Genomic DNA, 19,155 nt, shown 5'->3' on the forward strand with positions numbered 1-19,155 from the left:
AATATTTCCTATTGGAGCCGTATTAGGGTATTAACCATGTTCAATTATGGTTAACCCAGTACTGTATAAAAAAAATAGCACTGAGGATGTTAGAAATTACGTTTTTATTACGTAGAACTGGTAGCAGAGGATTATTATATAGCCATACAGATTAGTCGCAGAGAACGGTTACATGGCCATACAGATCAAATGAAAATTAAAATGTATAGTCACCATTGGCCTTGCTGCTTAACGTTTTAACTGTCACAGGAAACTCGAACAAACAGATTATAAGTGGAGATGCAAACTAAAGACCGCCATCTACTGGCTGAATAATTTGGTAGTTGTTGCAATACACACTACGTTGCAACATGTATTCCAAGAGGTGACCTTTGGTTTGTTCAGTTGTATAGGAAGTCCTCACTTACTATTTGTCCACTGAGCCTTCATCATTATTAAAGGCAAAGGTTTCCTTGCACATGCGTGCTAGTCGTTTCCAACTCTAGGAGCCAGTGCTCATCTCCATTTCAAAGCCGAAGAGCCAGCGCTTGTCCAAGGACGTCTCGGTGGTTATGTGGCCACCATGACTAGATGCCAAGGGCGTGCAGAACGCTGTTACCTTCCCACCATGGTGGTCCCTATTTTTCTACTTGCATTTTTTACGTGCTTTTGAACTGCTAGGTTGGCAGAAGCTGGGACGAGTAACAGGCGCTCACTCTGTTACACAGCACTTGGGATTCGACCCGCCAAACTGCTGATCATCTGATCGACAAGCTCAGTGTCCTAACCCACTGAGCCACCACATCCCTATCATTATTACGGCACTGTAAAAGCTGACATACACCTGGTCCACAAATTTGTGGCCAGTGTGGCACTTCTTCAGTGACCACACTTCCTGTGGTTCTGTAGGTGCAGGAAAAGGAGTTGTACCAATTTGGATGCTGCCAATCAGTGCACAGTTATGATCCCACTTCTGACCTTTCCAGCCAGCTTCTGACAAGAGGATGCCATCAAGATGTTGCCAGTCACGTAAAAGTGCCTTTAAGAATCCACAGTGATTAGCTTAACAAGGAGCACATGTAAGTTGCCACTGTCATGTGACATCATGCTTAATGATCGGGTTCCTTAGTGACACATGCCAGTCCCAAATACGGTTAGCAAGTGAAGACTACTTGAATGGGGATCTCTGGGGAGTGGGGGTGTTGGGCAGTATTTTCTGCCCTTATTTGGAGCTGAGGGCTTCCACGGGCAAGACGGTGCTTCAAATCTTGCAAAGGCTTTAGGCATCATTTCATGGTTAAAGCCCTCACATCTCTAAAATTAGCTCAGAAGGTTTGACAGTATTAAATTTGGGACATTTTTCAGGCTAAAATACACGTGGAATTTCTACATATGCATGTTGGCTACCGCTGGTCTAGGGCAGGGGTAGGCAACCTTGGCTCTTTTATGACTCGTGGACTTCAACTCCCAGAATTCCTGAGACAGCATGGCTGTCTCAGGAATTCTGGGAGTTGAAGTCCACGAGTCGCAAAAGAGCCGAGGTTGCCTACCCCTGGTCTAGGGCTAGGTGGCCCTGGAGAAAAGTTATTTATGTGGTTGCTAAGAGTAGAAAACGACTTTTTAATTTTAAAAAAAATCATAGAAACCCCAGACACAGAATGAGCGTTATTTCCAGACTGATGCCGTTAAGCGGAGCTTTTAAACAACACCAGTTGCTGGAAAATCGCCAATCTAACAGCGCTATTATGCGGCCATGGCTGAGACCCGACAAATAAAGGGGGTGAAAGAGTTAAAACCATCGAGCCTTGCTAGAAAGGATGTCGAAGAGAAGAGAAAGACAGAGGAACTTCCTCTTCCGGCTCATTCTTTGGAGGAGGGAGGCGTGGCGAGTGGCAATCCTAAACTTCCCAGGGTGGAAGCAGCTTCTGAAAGGTGAGTTAAAGACAGGTCGGAGGAGAAGCCGCGAGCAAATAGAGCTGCCTTGTTTCCTCTGCGGTGTAAATGGAGAGAGGCAACTAGGCCAGGGGTAGGCAACCTCGGCTCTTTTATGACTCATGGACTTCAACTCCCAGAATTCCTGAGTCAGCTATGCTGACTCAGGAATTCTGGGAGTTGAAGTCCATGAGTCATAAAAGAGCCGAGGTTGCCTACCCCTGAACTAGGCTGAAACATGTCGGCTGCTACTGTATGTTGTTTGTGTTCTCAAACTTAGGCTGCGTGATTTAAAACTTCTCCTTGTAATTTTCTCCTGGGCAATGGGAAAGACTAATGTGTAAAGGCCTGGAGGCTAAAACATATGAAGAAAGGTTGCAGGGTTTGGGTATGGCTAGTCTGGAGAAGAGGATGATTAGTGGGGGACATGATAGCAGTGTTCCAGCATTTGAGGGGCTGCCAGAAAGAGGAGGGGATCACTTTATTTTCTAAAGCACCAGAAAGCAGGACAAGAAACAATTGGTGGAAACTAATCAAGGAGAGAAGCAACCTGGAACCAAGGAGAAATTTCCTAACAGTGCGAACAATTAACCGGTGGAACGATTTGTCTCCAGAAGATGTAATAAGAAGTAATAGTAATAATCAGTGCTTTTTTTGTAAAAGAAAATGGTGCCGGAACTCACACATGTCATACAACCTGCCTTGCCTACACTACAAGGTTCCATTCAAAAAAGGTGCCGGAACACCGTTCTGAGCATTCTATGAGAAAAAAGCCCTGGTAATAATAATAGTAATAATAGTAGTAGTAGTAATAGTAGTAGTAGTAGTAATAATAATAATAATAATAATAATAATAATAATAATAATAATAATAATTAATTATTATTTGGAATACAACACGCCAGATATCGTACATAGAGAACCGAAGCGTACAGTTAGTTGATTGATATCGCTGTACCAGGAGATGCCAGAGTCGAAGAAAAAGAACTGGAAAAAATTACGAAATACCGTGACCCGGCCATCGAAACTACGCGATTATGGATGAAACATGTAACAGCGATACCCATTGTCATCGGGACACTAGGAACTATGTCCAAAAACTTTGCAAAATACATCAAGAAATTGCAGCTTCCTGCAATAACTCCAGCAAAGCTACAAAGAACTATGCTACTCAGAACATCTTACATTTTAAGGTGATACTGGGTTGATACCTGGGATGCTGGCAGCAACCCGTGTCAAACATTAGTGCCAGTCAATTTGAGTGTTCAGTTGATTGAGTTTCATGTTTTATGAATAAAAGTTTTTAATAATAATAATAACAATAATATAAAAAGTTGGAAGGGACCTTGGAGGTCATCTAGTTGAACCCCCTGCTCAGGCAGGAAACCCTATACCATTTCAGACAAATGGCTGTCCAATCTCTTATTAAAGACTTCCAGTGTTGGAGCATTCACAGCTTCTGCAGGCATTTGTTCCACTGGTTAATTGTTCTAACTGTCAGGAAGTTTCTCCTTAGTTCTAGGTTGCTTCTCTCCTTGACTAGTTTCCATCCCTTGCTTCTTGTCCTGCTTTCAGGTGCTTTGGAGAATAGCTTGACTCCCTCTTCTTTGTGGCAGCCCCTGAGATATTGGAACACAGTTATCATGTCCCCCCTCGTCCTTCTCTTCATTAAACATACCCAATTTCATCAACCATTCCTTATATGTTTTAGCCTCCAGACCTCTAATCATCTTAGTTGCTCTTCTCTTACTCTTTCTAGAGTCTCAACATCTTTTTTACATCGTGATGACCAAAACTGGATGCAGTGTTCGAAGTGTGGCCTTACCAAGGCATTGTAAAGTGGTATTAATACTTCACATGATCTTGATTCTATCCCTCTGTTAATGCAGCCTAACACTGTGTTTGCTTTTTTGGTAGCTGCTGCAGACTCCTGGCTCATATCTAAGTGATTGTCCACTAGGACTCCGAGATCCCTCTCACAGTTGCTACTATTAAGCAAAGTACCATCTATACTAACTAAGCCTGTACATTTGTTTTTTCTTGCCTAAGTGTAGAACTTTACTTTTTCCACCATTGAATTTCATTTTGTTAGATAGCGCCCAGTGTTCAAATCTGTCCAGATCCTCCTGTATCTTAAGCCTGTCTTCTGGAGTATTGGCTATTCCTGCCAGCTGGGTGTTGTCTGCATATTTGATGAGTTCCCCATCTATCCCCTTGTCCAAATCATTGATGAAGATGTTGAAGAGCACTGGGCCCAGAACAGAGTCACTACACACTTCCCTCCATGTAGATGCGGTTCCATTGAGGACCGCACGCTGAGTACGGCCGGTCAGCCAGCTACGAATCCATCTGGTGGTGATGCTGTCTAACCCACATTTTTCTATCTTATCAATGTGAATACTTGAACACTGGAAGTTTTTAAGAAGAGACTGGACAGCCACTTGTCTGAAATGGTACAGGACACAGGTGTCAAACTCACCATGTCACATGACATGTCGCAACATATTGTGACTTTTTTTCCATTGCCAGAGCTGGGGTGGGCGCAGCCTCTGTATGATGCAACTGGCCTGTGGTCGGCAGTTTTACACCCCTGGTATAGGGTCTCCTGCCTGAGCAGGGGTTTGGGCTAGAAGTCCCATAAGATCCTTTTCAGCTCTATTCTATTTCATAGACGCATGTATATACACACAGAAATACATAAATTCTTAGGTGTCTATTCCTGTGGCATATCTGTTCGTATATAATAATAATAATAATGTTGGAAGGGACCTTGGAGGTCATCTAATCCAACCCCTGCTCAGGCAGGAAACCCTATACCATTTCAGACAAATGTCTGTCCAGTCTCTTCTTAAAAACTTCCAGTGTTGGAGCATTCACCACTTCTGGAGGCAGGCTGTTCCACTGGTTAATTGTTCTAACTGTCAGGAAGTTTCTCCTTAGTTCTAGGTTGCTTCTCTCCTTGACTAGTTTCCATCCATTGCTTCTTGTCCTGCTTTCAGGTGCTTTGGAGAATAGCTTGACTCCCTCTTCTTTGGGGCAGCCCCTGAGATATCGGAACACTGCTATCATCTCACCCCTCACCCTTCTCTTCGTTAAACTACACATACCCAATTCCAGCAACCGTTCCCTATATGTTTTAGCCTCCAGTCCCCCAATCATCTTTGTTGCTCTTCTCTGTACTCTTATGTATATGTGTCATCTTTACAAGCCAAAAAGAGATATTTATCATTCAATCAATATTTGAACTTGAATTTTCCTAGTCTTGTATATGCCAAATGAGTCGTGCTTAATGGTAGAGGTTAAACTAGAATTATGATGTTTTCACGGTAACATATGGGCTTGCTTTTTTGCTGCTTTCACATATCCTGCACTGATTTGTTAAACAATAATGAAACTAACCCATTAATATGAATCTTACAGATAAAGAGGATGCCAAGAAGAGCACTCTGGACAACAGAGAAAGAGAAGCACCATTAAAATCCAAAACCATCAATCAAAACCTTTTCCACTTCCTCCAGAAAATTTGAAAACACTTCTCCTTTCTAATCAGATGAGAGATAAAGGAGAAAATAACAAAGTCTTGAGCTGGAAAAAATAAACTATTTGCAACTCAAGGAAACATTACATGAGAAGTCAAGGGGGATAATATCCAAATTTTTAAAAAGTGGAAATAACTGGAAATCGGTGGGAAGGAAAAGGTCCTTTGGATAGGCAAAATTGGCAGGCAGTAACTTTCAGAAAGTTACAAGTGACTTGATTCAACCTCCAAGTAAGTGATCAGAAACATTTTTGGCCTTCTCAAGAATCCCAAGAATTCAAAAAATCTCACAGACTGCCTAATGTGGGGAAAATAGAGGTTGCAGACCACAAGTGATTACGCACAAGACGATCTACCGAGTGAAAAACGATACAGATATTTGGAGTGCAGCTTAATGTTTAAACAGAATAGCTCACTCATGATTCATGGAATGACCCATACCAGAGAGAAGCGCTACCAGTGCTCCCAATGTGGCAAAAGATTTAGCATACACACTGATATGTTGAGACACAAGAGCACTCACACAGGAAAGAAACCATATGAGTGCTCAGATTGTGGGAAAGGTTTCAGTTGGAATTCCCTCCTTGTGGAACACCAGAGGACTCACACAGGAGAGAAACCATATGAGTGTCCTGATTGTGGGAAAAGTTTCTCTCGGAAATCTGACCTGGTTAAACATCAGTGGATTCACACGGGAGAGAAACCATATAAGTGTCCAGATTGTGAGAAGAGTTTCACTCAGAATTCCTACCTGATGATACACCAGAGGACTCACACGGGAGAGAAACCGTATCGGTGTTCAGACTGTGGGAAAGGTTTCAGTCAGAATTCTGACCTGGTGAAACATCAGAGGACTCACACAGGAGAGAAACCATTTAAATGTCATGTTTGTGGGAAATGTTTCAGTCGAAATTCCTACCTGGTAAAACATGAGAGGGCTCACATGATTGAGAAACCATATAAATGTGATTGTGGGAAAGGTTTCAGTTGCAATTCTGACCTGGTGAAACATCAGAGGACTCACACAGGAGAGAAACCATATAAATGTGATTGTGGGAAAATTTTCCAACGGAATTCTCACCTGGTGGTACACCAGAGAACTCACACTGGGGACAAACGGTATCAGTGTTTGGATTGTGGGAAAAGCTTCATTCGGAATTCCAACTTGGTGTTTCACCAGAAGACTCACATGGGAGAGAAACTGTCTGAGTGTGCAGAATGTCGAGAAAGTTTCAATTGCAAATCTGAACTGGTGAAGCACCAGAAGACCCACAAAGTAGAAAAACCATATGAGTGCCAAGATTGTGGGAAAAGATTCAGTTCGAATTCTCACCTAGTGGAACATCAGAGGATTCATACAGGATACAAACCTTATAAGTGTCCGGATTGTGGGAAAAGTTTCATTCAAAATTCCAAGCTGGTGAGACACCAGAGAACTCACACAGGAGAAAAACCATATGAATGTCTATATTGTGGCAAAAGTTTTAGTCAGAATTCCAACCTGGTAATACACGAGAGAACTCACACTGGAGAAAAACCATATCAGTGTCCAGATTGTGGAAAAAGTTTCAGTCAGAATTCCTACCTGGTGAAACACCAGAGGACTCATATGGGAGAGAAACCCTATGAATGTTCAGATTGTGGGAAAGATTTCACTCACAATTCTGACTTGGTTAAACATCAGAGGACTCACACAGGAGAGAAACCATATAAGTGTCCAGAATGTGGGAAAAGTTTCCGTCAGAGTTACTATCTGGTGATACATCAGAGGACTCACACAGGAGAGAAACCATATGAATGCCAAGATTGTGGGAAAGGTTTCAGTTGCAATTCCTACCTGGTGGAACATCAGAGGACTCACACAGGAGAGAAACCATATGAGTGTCCAGATTGTGGGAAAAGTTTCATTCAATATTCCAAGCTGGTGAGACACCAGAGAACTCACACAGGAGAAAACCCATATGAGTGTCTGAAGTGTGGGAAAAGTTTCATTCGAAATTCTGACTTGGTGATACACCGGAGGACTCATACAGGAGAAAAACCATATGAGTGTGTCGAATGTGGGAAAAGTTTCAGTCGGAATTCCAGTCTGGTGATACACTGGAGGACTCATACAGGAGAGAAACCGTATGAGTGTCCGGATTGTGGGAAAGATTTCAGTAGTAGGTCTAGCCTTATAAATCATGTTAGGTTACACATAGGGGAGTAACCATTCAAACATCCAGATTGCAGTTTTTTTGCACAAAATTCCTCCCTTATCACACACAGGAAATTCCACAAAAGTGAAGATTTGAAGTGTGTGGAGGAATCTTGTATTTCATTTCTCATCTCATATTGAAAGCCTAGCTGAGAAACCAATCATTTAACTTCTTCAATTATTACCTTTACCTTTACCTATGTCTTAGTATGAAAAATGCGATAGAATAGAACAGAACACAACAGAACAGAAGAACAGAGTTGGAAGGGACCTTGTATGCTATCTGCTACCGCATGCAGGGAAACAAAAGTTTGTGGGGAGCGGGGAGGAAAGGTCAATCAATTCCAACTTGGAAAGATCTGAAGTTGGAATTGATTGATTGACCTTCTCCCCCCACAACTTCTTTTGTGGCAGTGGAGGAGTGTGAAGGAGAAATGGGTCCGGGCTGGAAGTCAGGTAAGCAAAGACATGCTTATCTGGGTGGTGGTATGACAAGCTCTGCAGCTCCACGGGGAAGGGACAGCCGTCATGGGCACTGATGGCAGGACGCCTACTCGCTTCAGCACCCTCCCTTCCCGAACCTCTGGCGCTCCACCTGCCGCTTTGCTGGCTCTATGGGCAGAGCTGCAAAGAGAGCCAGGTGGCCGAAAGCACCAACAGTTTAGCTCAGAAATGAAAGGTAAGAGGCTGGGCAGGTGAGGGGGGAATCTGCTCCACTTTTTCCACAGCCACTTTTGGCTGAGCAGCATTGCACTCATCAGTGCCATGGAAGCCAGGCAATGGTATACTGGCACGTGGGTCAGATGGGGATCCGCCAAGCCTCATGGCAGCGGCACTGGGCGCGACGCATGAGGCGGCAAAAGGCCGTGGCTGGCAGCAAACAGCTGTTTGCTGCCTCATGCCCCACGCCCAATGCCGCTACCGTAATGCTGTGGAACAAGCTGGATGGTGGTCAGGAATTAGTATACCGTTGGCTAGCAGGGCATGTCGGTCAGTTTCCCCTTCGCCCACCAGCTGGCCATCCACACAGATTCTTAATTAGGGCTTTCGGGGGAGGGCTTATATTAGGTACTCCACCCCCAAAAAATATCAGCTTTGGCTTAGTTTCAGGGGAGGGCTTACTCTCGGGGAAACATGATAATACCGGCATCGGTGGTTGATTAGTTGGGACACCCAACAGGAGGGAGAGCAGCTGAGGTGAAAGAGTTAAAACCAGAGAGTATTACTGGGAAGGATGTTGAGGAAAGGAGAAAGGCAGAGTGCTCACCCATAGGAGGATGGAGCTGTGGTGGGTGGCAGCCGTGCCCTTCCCAGGGTTCAAGCAGCAGATGGAAGGTGAATTGAGGTCAGGTCGGAGAAAAAGCCAGGAGTAAATAAAGCTGTTTGTGGAAGCAGAGAATCTGCTCAGCTGAAAAATATTCCTACCCGAGATTTTATTCCACCTGTTCTGTAGGCTTTAAAACTGGTGCCTGCAGTTTTCTGCTGGTTGGATGTCTCCTTCAAGTTAAGATTGATTCCTTGAGGTTTTATGGACATGTTGCTTTCTTGGCAACAATATGGGACTGATCTGCCACTGGTCTCTTCAGGGATTTTACTTTCTTTTACCTCTATGTTTAGCTAACAAGCACAGTATTTCCTATTGGAGCCCCATCAGGGTATTAATTAGGTTCAACTGTGCTTAAGCCAGCACAGCCTTTAAAATAGCTGTTCAGGATCTTTGGTGATATTGTATATGCAGTCCTCGCTTACCTTGGTTCCCCGAGCCGTCAAAGTTTCTATGGCATTGTAAAACCAGAAGTACATCTGGTCCACAAATCTGTGGCCATCGTGACACTTCTTCAACACTTCCTGTGGATCTGAAGGTGCAGGAAAAGGAGTTGCACCAATTCAGGTGCTGCCAACCGGTGCCCTTTTATGATCCCATTTGTATATGGCAGAGGAGCAGATGTAAGTTGGCACTGTCATGTGACATCATGCTTAATGATTCAGGGCTGCTTAGTGAGAAACCAGTCCCAATTGTGGTCAGTAAATGAAGACTACTTGAATGGGGATGTCAACAGAGGGGTTTTGGGCAGTATCTTCTGCCCTTATTGGGAGCTGAGGGTTTCCATGGGCAAAATTGGTGCTTCAGATCTTGCAAAGGCTTTAGGCATCATTGCATCAGTTAAAGCCCCCACATCTCTACAATTAGCTCAGAAGGTTTGACAGTAACGGTTTTGCAATATTTTTTAAGGCTAAAATACACATGGAATTTCTACGTATATACACATTTGTGGGTATGTATGTTTCTCACAGTGCATATATATCTGCATCTACAATATATCAACTTATCCCCAGAACCCACAGGATATAGAGAGTGCCTACCTACTCCTTGTAAAATGCCAGGTTTTTGAGATGTAAGTAAATCAGACCAAGACAAATCACCTCAGAATCTTTCCACTTTTAATATAACTTAAAAGCTGTACAATTCAATTGAAAAACAAATATTTTATGAGGAAAAGTAACAATAATAAACTTTCAATAACATAGTTTCATAAAGATGCGCACCCTTAAACTAATTCTTTCTTGGAGCACTTTTTGATTTTATCACAACATGGAGGTGTTTGAGGTAGGAGCCTATCAGCCTGGCACATCTTGTCTTGGGAATCTTTGCCCACTCTTCCTTGCAAATCGCACCAAATCTGTCAGGTTGTGAGGGTCACCCCACATAATTTTCAGTTGGATTCAAGCCTGGGCTCTAGCTAGGCCATTCCTAAACTTTCATCTTCCTCGGGTGAGACCGTTGTTTTGTTGACATCAAAGTATGCTCTGGGTCATTGAACGGCAAAATTATTCTTCATCTTCCGGATTCTTCAGCTGCACTTAGAAAAAGATTTTAATCTGCACCAATGCCTTGAACTCCTCTGCCAGGAAAACCTGTCATGATTTTCTTACGCACAGCAAACTGCTGTTGAAGGTACGAAGCTGGCCAGGATGCCAACTGTCCAGAAGGGGGGAAATGGCTTCCAGCCCTCTCCTGAGCTTGGAAAAGAAATAGGTAGTCCTCGGGTTGTGACAGCAATTGAGGCCAGAATTTCCGTTGCTATACAGTGAGGTTATAAAAAGTGACGCCACATTGCTTAGTTAAGGGCAATCCTGGCAGTCCCGGTTCCCATTCCAATTCCAGGTTCCTGTGGGTTGTTAAGTGAGGACTTCATGTGATTTTGATGCGGGAAGAGGTAGGAGTCTAGCCAGCAGGCCAGTGGGTGAGAATTATGGGCAAGTGGGTGGTCTCTTTCAAGGGCTGGGAGAGGAATTGAGAGCCAGTTACTAAAGCACAGGACTCTTTAGCTCAGCTTTCTACAAACTAGCACCCTCCAATTGTTTTTCTCAAGCTGCCTGGGAAACAGCTTCATGGTTTTGGATGCACACGGAAAAGAGAACATATAAGTGTGTAGATTGTGGGAAAAATTTCAGATGCAATCCTAAGCTGGTGATACACCAGAGGACTCACACAGGAGAGAAGCCGTATGAGTGTTCGGATTGTGGGAAATGTTTTAGTAGTAGGTCTAACCTTATAAATCATGTAAGGTTACACACAGGAGAGAAACCATTCAAATGCCCAGATTGTGGGAAATGTTTCGCATATTATACTACCTTTTTCAGATGCAAGAAATTACACAGGCAAAATTTGATGTGTGTAGAGGAAGGTTGAATTTCATTTCTCTAATTGGAAGCTCAGCTGAGAAACTAAACATTTAATTTCTTGACATATTCTTTTTAGTCAAATGTGTTTTAGTATCAAACATGAGGGAGAAGATCTGAAACTCCTTTGTCTGGCCCAGTGTGGTCGTTCCCTTCCATAGAGTCAAGGGGAACTGCTGTGCTGGGACAGCGAAAGTGAACTTGCATCTGTATTAAGTGTGTTTCTGAGCACGACTCAGCTGATCCCGGGCTCCTGCCCGACTCACTTAGCAACCAGCCTATTTTCTGAAAGCAAGTGAGCCGGGCAGGAGCCCAGGATCGGCTGGGTGGTGGAGGAGTAGCAAGGTCACTGGAGAGAGTGAAACTGGAAGGGGTAGAAACTCCGGGGCTGGGAGGACCTGGGAACGGGATCCGGGGAAGCGGTGTCTCTGTGGGCGATTCAAAGGGAGGTGACACAGCAAGGTGCACGGCCCTGTCTCCACCTGATGGGTTGATTTAATGCTCCCGGCAGGGCGCTTCTTTGTGGCTCCCCCTCCTGACCAAAGGCAGCTGATGCTAAGGGCTGGGCTGCAACAACCGCACCCGCACACCTGAGGTCGGGGTGGGCGGAAAGCCGGGGGATCTCTGTGAGGGTGTGTGAACGAAGGCGGAAAGTGATGCTGTAACCTGACGTCCGCCTGGCCGACGTGTAGTCCTCGACTTACAAGAATTCGCTTAGTGACTGTTCGAAGTTACAGTGGCACTGAAAAAAGTGACTTATGACCATTTTTCACAATTATAACTGTTGCAGCATCCACAGGGTCATGTGATCACCTTTTGCAAGTTTTTGACAAGCGAAGTCAATGGCTGGGGTCTGGCCAGCTCATCACTCAGGTTGTGGGGTCCCTGTGTGTGTGTGTGTGGGGGGGAAATCCGTGGGTCTCTGGTGGAGGATAGGTGGGACTGGAGTGGGTGCCTTCCTTCCCTCCCTCTCTCCCATTGTCCCTTCCTTCCTTCTTTCCTTGTAGTGGGGTGCCCCTGGGCTCTTTTCTGGGCCCAGGGCTCTTGCAACATCTTCATCAACGATTTAGATGGGGGAAAAGATGTGGAACTCATCAAATTTACCGCAAAATTGCTTTGGGTTGCCCCATCTGTAAAGTTGAGCTAGATCTGATACCGCTAGATGCCGCTGCAAGCCGTTGTTTTGGCAAGTAAACAATGGAGCCCTGTTGGACTTTTTTTTTTTGCCTATCGGCGTGGAAAGTGCTCATCTTGTTTGCGCTGGGCTTCCAAACAGCGGCCGTACCATTTGCTGAAAAAGGGGTGGCATTCCGGCACCTTTTTTCAACAGAGTTTGTGGAAATGAGTTCTGGCACCTTTTTTCTTACATAAAAATCACTGCCTGTGTATATCTTTTTGCATGCATAGGCAAGCACACATATGCTTTATTTTTATCTTGCATGGAAACATTTGTTGTTCCATCGGAGATTCAGCAAGATACATAGCACCATTTACAAGGATTGATGGGTAACTGCCCTTAAAGGTAAAGGTAAAGGTTCCCCCGCACATGCATGCTAGTCGTTTCCGACTCTAGGGGCCGGTGCTCATCTCCGTTTCAAAGCCGAAGAGCCAGCACTTGTCCGAGGACGTCTCCGTGGTCATGTGGCTGGCATGACTAGACGTCAAAGGCGCACGGAACGCTGCCCTTACTGCACATATTTTTTCAACGTATTATAAAAACCATGTATTGTCAACAATAACAACAAAAGAAAATGCCTGCATGTTTTATGTGTGCTTTTGCATTCATCAGACACTGCTGTAGTTTTTGTAATTTTCACCTACTTATTCCCATTCTCTAAAGGCAATAACATTTTTGACAACATGTATACATACCATGCCACTGGAATATGAAGCACAGTACAATGCATTGTACACTTTATATGGATTCAGTTTCACCTCAGGCCAAAAGAATAAATATCACACATGGCACACAACCTTCCTCCCTTCCTAGACTAACTGAACCCTAGTCAAAACACTCTGATACGTGCACGCGCATGCACACACATACACACACACACACACACACAGACAGAGAGAGAGATGTACACAACAGCTTGGTGTCGTCTGCAAATTTGATGAGTTCCACATCTTTCCCCCCATCTAAATCGTTGATGAAGATGTTGCAAGAGCCCTGGGCCCAGAAAAGAGCCCAGGGGCACCCCACTGCAAGGAAAGAAGGAAGGAAGGGACAATGGGAGAGAGGGAGGGAAGGAAGGCACCCACTCCAGTCCCACCTACCCTCCACCAGAGACCCACGGATTTCCCCCCCAACACAGGAATCCCACAACCGGAGTGATGAGCTGGCCAGCCCCCAGCCATTGACTTCGCTTGTCAAAAAGTTGCAAAAAGTGATCACATGACCCTGTGGATGCTGCAACAGTTATAAGTGTGAAAAATGATCATATGTCACTTTTTTCAGTGCCACTGTAACTACGAACAGTCACTAAGCGAATTCTTGTAAGTCGAGGACTACATGTAATTTCTTTTTTTTTTCTTTTTTTTTGGTCACGTTTTTGACACCTTGCTGGGTACTCAGATGTTGCCATATCCTAAAAGTGGTACAATGGGTGAAAAGGTTGAAAAGCCCTGCCCTAAAGATCCCCCACGGAATCAATGAAAACACCTTGCAAAACGCTTTAGGGAAGAGATAGGACGAGCGTGGTTTTCAACCTTATGTCGCTAGATGGCGCTCTAAGAGAAGCAGCGCTCGTACCTAGAAAGCAGAGAATACACCTCTGTACACAGCAGCCGCATCGCTAGTGCCAAAATCATACGGGAGGGAGAACGGTTGAGCCGGAACGAATTTAAATGATAGAGGATTGGATTGCTAGAGAGGATTTTGGGGAAAGGGCACAGGGAAATCTTTTTCCAGTTCCCTTATGGGAGAAAGATGGCGTCGGGGTAGTCTCTTCCGCTGTCTCGACGGTCGAAGCGACTCTTGGGAGGTGAGTGGAGGGCAGGTCGGAGGAGAAGCCGGGAGCAAGTCGGGCTGTTTGGTTTCCTCCACTGCGTGGAAGCAGAGCAAGCAACGAGGCTGAAAGATGTCGGCTGCTGCAGCTGCATATTCTTTCTCTCTCCCCAAATGTTATGATCCTTCTGCTGCCTGGTTTAAAACTGCTGCCTGTGATTTCCTGCTGGGAGATGGAAAAATTGGGACATTTAAAAAAATCATGTTTTTAACAGCCTCCCTCTCTCGGTTTTCATTCCCTTTGATATTATTGACATGTTTTCCTGGCAAGTGACGACTTTCGGGGGTAAAACGGGTGCTTTAAATCTCGCATAGGCTCTGGGCACCGTTTCATCTGTTAGTGTCCCCAGCTTTCTAAAATTGGATCAAGCAAAATTTCTTCTGAAACATTTTGAAGCTCCCAAATACAGATAGATTTTCCACATATATAAATTTATAGGTGTGTATTTATCTGTGCATATACACGTATCTTTGTAGACCTCAGTATTTTCAGATATTTTTTGTAACAACTATTTACAATGATAATAATGATAATAATTTGTGATTTACCCAAGCCAAGAAGAGAATTCCATGATTTGAAATTTGAGTGGATACTTGAACTTTGATTTTGCTAGTTTCCTTTGTGCCTGATGAATCATAATGAATCTTAGAAGTTAAATTAGCATTTCGATACGTTTGCTTTTTCATAGTAATATATGGATTATTTTTTTTGCTGTTTTCACAGGTTCAGCCATTTTTTAAACAATAATGAAAATAATCCATTAATATGAGTCTTATACACAGGATGCCAAGAAGAGCACTCCGGACAACAGAGAATGAGAAGCAGCATTAAAATGCAAAACAAACCATCAGTCAAAATCTTTCCCATTTCCTGCAGAAAGTGTTAAAACTTTTCTCTTTCCATAGCAGATGGAGGGAGACATTGGAGAGAATAACAGGAACAGGGTTTTCAGGTAGAAAAAATAGATTATGTGGAACTCAAGAAAAAAAAAGTTCAAGGCATTAATGAAAGCGTTTGAGGAAGGAAAGTGTCTTGGATCAAAGCACCACCAGACAAGGGATCAGAAATATTTTTGGTCTTCTTGTGAATCCAAGAATATCAGTGTTAGAAAAATCCCACCGACTGCCTATTTTGGGAAAAACACAAATTGCAGATCACATCTAAATTTTGCATATGTCCATCCGCTCCTTGAAAACCCATACAAATGTCTGGACTGTGGCAAAAGCTTTACTCAGAACAGCAATCCCATTATTCATGGAATGACCAATGCAGGAGGAGCAGCTCTAACAGTGCTCCCAGTGTGACAAAAGATTTAGCATGCACACCAATCGGGTGAGCCACAATAGGACTCACACTGGGGAGAAACTCTTTGAATGTCCTTTTTGTGGGAAAGGTTTCAGTCAGAATTCCAGCCTGGTTAAGCACCAGAAGACTCACACAGGAGAGAAATCACATGAATGTCTGTATTGTGCGAAAAGTTTCAGTCATAATTACAAGCTGCTGAGACACCAGAGGATTCACACAGGAGAGAAACCATATGAATGTCTGTACTGTGGGAAAAGTTTCAGTCATGCTTCCAACCTGGTGATACACCAGAGGACTCACACAGGAGAGAAACCATATGAGTGTCTGGATTGTGGGAAAAGTTTCACTGGGAATTCAAAACTGGAAAGACACCAGAGAACTCACACAGGAGAGAAACCGTTTGAGTGTCTGCATTGTGGAAAAAGATTCAGTCAGAATTCCAACCTGGTGATACATGAGAGAACTCACACAGGAGAAAAACCATTCAAGTGTCTGGATTGTGGGAAAAGTTTCAGTCAGAATTCTTACCTGGTGGGACACCAGAGGATACACACAGGAGAAAACCCATATGAATGTCCTGATTGTGGGAAAAATTTCATTCAAAATTCCAACCTGGTTAAACATCAGAGGACTCATACAGGAGAGAAACCATATAAGTGTCCAGATTGTGGGAAAAGTTTCATTCGGAATGCCAACCTGATTAGACATCAGAGGACTCACACAGGAGAGAAACCATATAAGTGTCCACATTGTGGGAAAAGTTTCCGTGAGAGTTACTACCTGGTGATACACCAGAGGATTCACACAGGAGAGAAACCGTATGAGTGCCCAGAGTGTGGAAAAGGTTTCACTTGTTATTCCTACCTGTTTAGACATCAGAGGACTCACACAGGAGAGAAACCATATGAGTGCCCAGATTGTGGAAAAGATTTCTCTCGGAAATGTGACATGGTGAAACATCAATCTACTCACATAGAAGAAAAATCATATAAATGTCCTGATTGTGGGAAATGTTTCAGTCAGAATTCCTGCCTGGTGATACACCAGAGGATTCACACAGAAGAGAAAACACATAAGTGTGTAGATTGTGGGAAAAATTTCAGAAGGAATGCTCAGCTGGTGATACACCAGAGAACTCACACAGGAGAGAAGCCATATGAGTGTCCGGATTGTGGGAAAGATCTCAGTAGTAGGTCTAGCCTTATAAATCATGTAAGGTTACACACAGGAGAGAAACCATTCAAATGCCCAGATTGCGGAAAATGTTTCACATATTATACTACCTTTTTCAGACACAAGAAATTACACGGGCAAAATTTGATGCCTGTAGAGGAAGGTTGAATCTCATTTCTCTAATAGAAAGCCCAGCTGAGAAACTAAACTTTTAATTTGTTGACATAATCTTTTTAATGAAATATGTTTTAGTATCAAACATGGGGGAGAAGAACTGAAATTCCAGTGTGGTCGTTCCCTTCCATAGAGTCAAGGGGAACTGCTGTGCTGTGACAGTGAAAGCGAGCTTGCATCTGTATTGTGTTTGCTGCCTCGAGCTATTTCTACACATATATTATTTTTTATGAAAATGTATATGCCAACCCAACTCATGGTGAGTGGGCGGCTAGCAGTATTAAAACCATAATACAGAAAGTGATAAATCACATATGTAGCAAAATGGCAACATTCAAAGCCTCCACCTTTGTGCTCAAATACAGGGCACCTCTAGCAAGGTCGATGGCATTTGGATGGACATGGAATCCCAAAAAAGGTGATTCTTGCTTTTGTTCAAATTAGAAATTAACCAGGCTGCTTGACCCTATTATAGCCCTCCTTGTGCCATTCTTGTTCAAAAGTGGTCATCTTTCTCCTTGCAAAAAGTTAAGTTAACCACAGGATTAGATCTTCATTGCTTTACCGAAGACTACGAGGATAATGGCCTGAGATACTTCAGGGAAAGAGTGTCTCACAGGACAGGGTCTGCAGCGGAAAAGGTTCACTTCTTAGCTCCTGTCAGACAGCAAAAGTTAAGGGAATGGGCAAGATGCGTGCCTTCCCTATCTGACCTGGTTGAACAGTTAGATGCAGAAATAATAAAAGTGGAATATAAATGACAGGTGTCCTGTCGGCTCAGTACTCAGAATGCAGTATTGCTGGCTGACTGCCCACAGCCTGGAATTCAATCCTGAGCGGGCTCGAAGTTAACTCAGCCTTCCATCTTTCTGAGGTCAGTAAAATGAGAACGCAGATTGTTGGGGAGAATATGCTGACACTGTAAGCCGAGAATGTGATAAAGCACAGTGGGGTGGTGTATTAATTCCAAGTGCAATTGCTACCATAAAGAAATAGCTCTAAATGTGATGACCAGCATTTTCAATTGCACCTGTAAAAAAAAAACCTGGGGCAGCTCCCACCACAAAGATGTGATGTGGGCAACCTAGAGGCCCTCATTACTTTGTGCGTTGGGGCATTCTCGACCAGTTAGAAGTTTCTGGGTGGTCCAGGGCAGTGATCCAAACGAGGTGACCAAGGCATGACTGAGCCCTGTGCAAGGACTGCCTGGTCTAGGAAAGGACACGGTGCACCAGATACACCTCTGCAAAGCCCCTCCCCCACCTAGGATCTTCTCAAGCAGGAGCCATGAGTCCAGGAGGATCCCCAAGTTGTGCACCAGCTCAATCGACAAAGAAAAACACATGACTCAGGACACTGAAATTCACAAATATGAGTCAATTGCCAAGACTCATAATTTTGATCACCTGACAAGGGGGATGCTGCAATGGTTGTAAGTGTGAAAAATGGTCATAAGTGACTTTTTTTAGCACTGCTGTAACTTCAAATGGTCACTAAGTGAAATGTTATAAATCCAGGACTATCTGTAAATAATTGGGTATCATAGGAAGGATGGCCTCCCCTAGTGGTTTCATGTAGATGTTAGCAGCAGTGTAAGGCTTTTCTCCCGTGGCCTCCCGAATAGCAAGAGGCCCAACTCCACACTGAGTGGAACCAGTGTGGGGAAAAAGAGCTTAATTGATTTACAGACCTATGAGAAGGCATGGTAGCCTGTGAAGCAAATAAACTGTATATAATCCTATGAAACTAACTTGAAGTCTGAGAATTGTATCTAGGAAGGTCTCTTGCTACGCTGAAAACCGGTCCTAACCACAATTTACTGATATGATAGCAACTTTAGAGAAAACCCCTAAGAACTAACAGCCATAATAGGTATTTCATAAATAAGGGCCAGGGGTGATAGAATTAGGGGAATGGGAGAAGTAATCGGAGGCGGAGATAATATATTCACTTTAGAAGCTCTGGATAGGTTGTGATGACACGATTACAGCATGATGACTAAGCCAATGAAGAAGAGGTGGGAGGTAAATTTGTAATGGCAATGGGGGGAATGTAAAGAACAAATACTGAGGATTTGGGGTGTGTCCACTGGGTGCTTGCATGCACAAGGAGCAGCCCGCTTGCAAAGGAGTAGAAATAAATTACCACGGTTTTGGAACTTTTGG

General features: G+C 43.8%; 3 protein-coding genes across 5 annotated transcripts in view; all 3 read left to right on the forward strand.

The window, feature by feature from the left end:
• LOC308663289 (uncharacterized protein) overlaps nt 1–6,038 on the forward strand; it is a 40,337-nt gene extending 34,299 nt beyond the window's left edge. The window contains exons 1-2 of one of the 2 annotated variants that reach the window (XR_014025344.1): nt 1,755–1,911; nt 5,332–6,038. The gene's annotated coding sequence lies outside the window, so the exon portion shown is untranslated. Of the gene's footprint in view, nt 1–1,754; nt 1,912–5,331 lie in introns of those variants that run through there. The other variant, XR_014025343.1, reaches the window with a different exon arrangement.
• Nucleotides 1–19,155, forward strand: part of LOC308663293 (uncharacterized protein) — a 166,223-nt gene that overhangs the window by 143,112 nt on the left and 3,956 nt on the right. The window lies entirely within an intron of this gene.
• On the forward strand, nt 1,733–15,613 carry LOC308661334 (uncharacterized protein; the record flags this gene model as incomplete). The annotated part of the gene is made up of 3 exons (XM_081316257.1): nt 1,733–1,911; nt 6,098–10,602; nt 15,062–15,613. The coding sequence occupies 2 exons, from the start codon at nt 1,733–1,735 to the stop codon at nt 7,656–7,658; spliced, it is 1,740 nt and encodes a 579-aa protein (XP_081172383.1). The 3' UTR covers nt 7,659–10,602; nt 15,062–15,613.

Source organism: Vipera berus (genome assembly GCF_964194415.1).
Source record: "Vipera berus genome assembly, chromosome: 2".
In the NCBI taxonomy this organism is placed as follows: Eukaryota; Metazoa; Chordata; class Lepidosauria; order Squamata; family Viperidae; genus Vipera; species Vipera berus.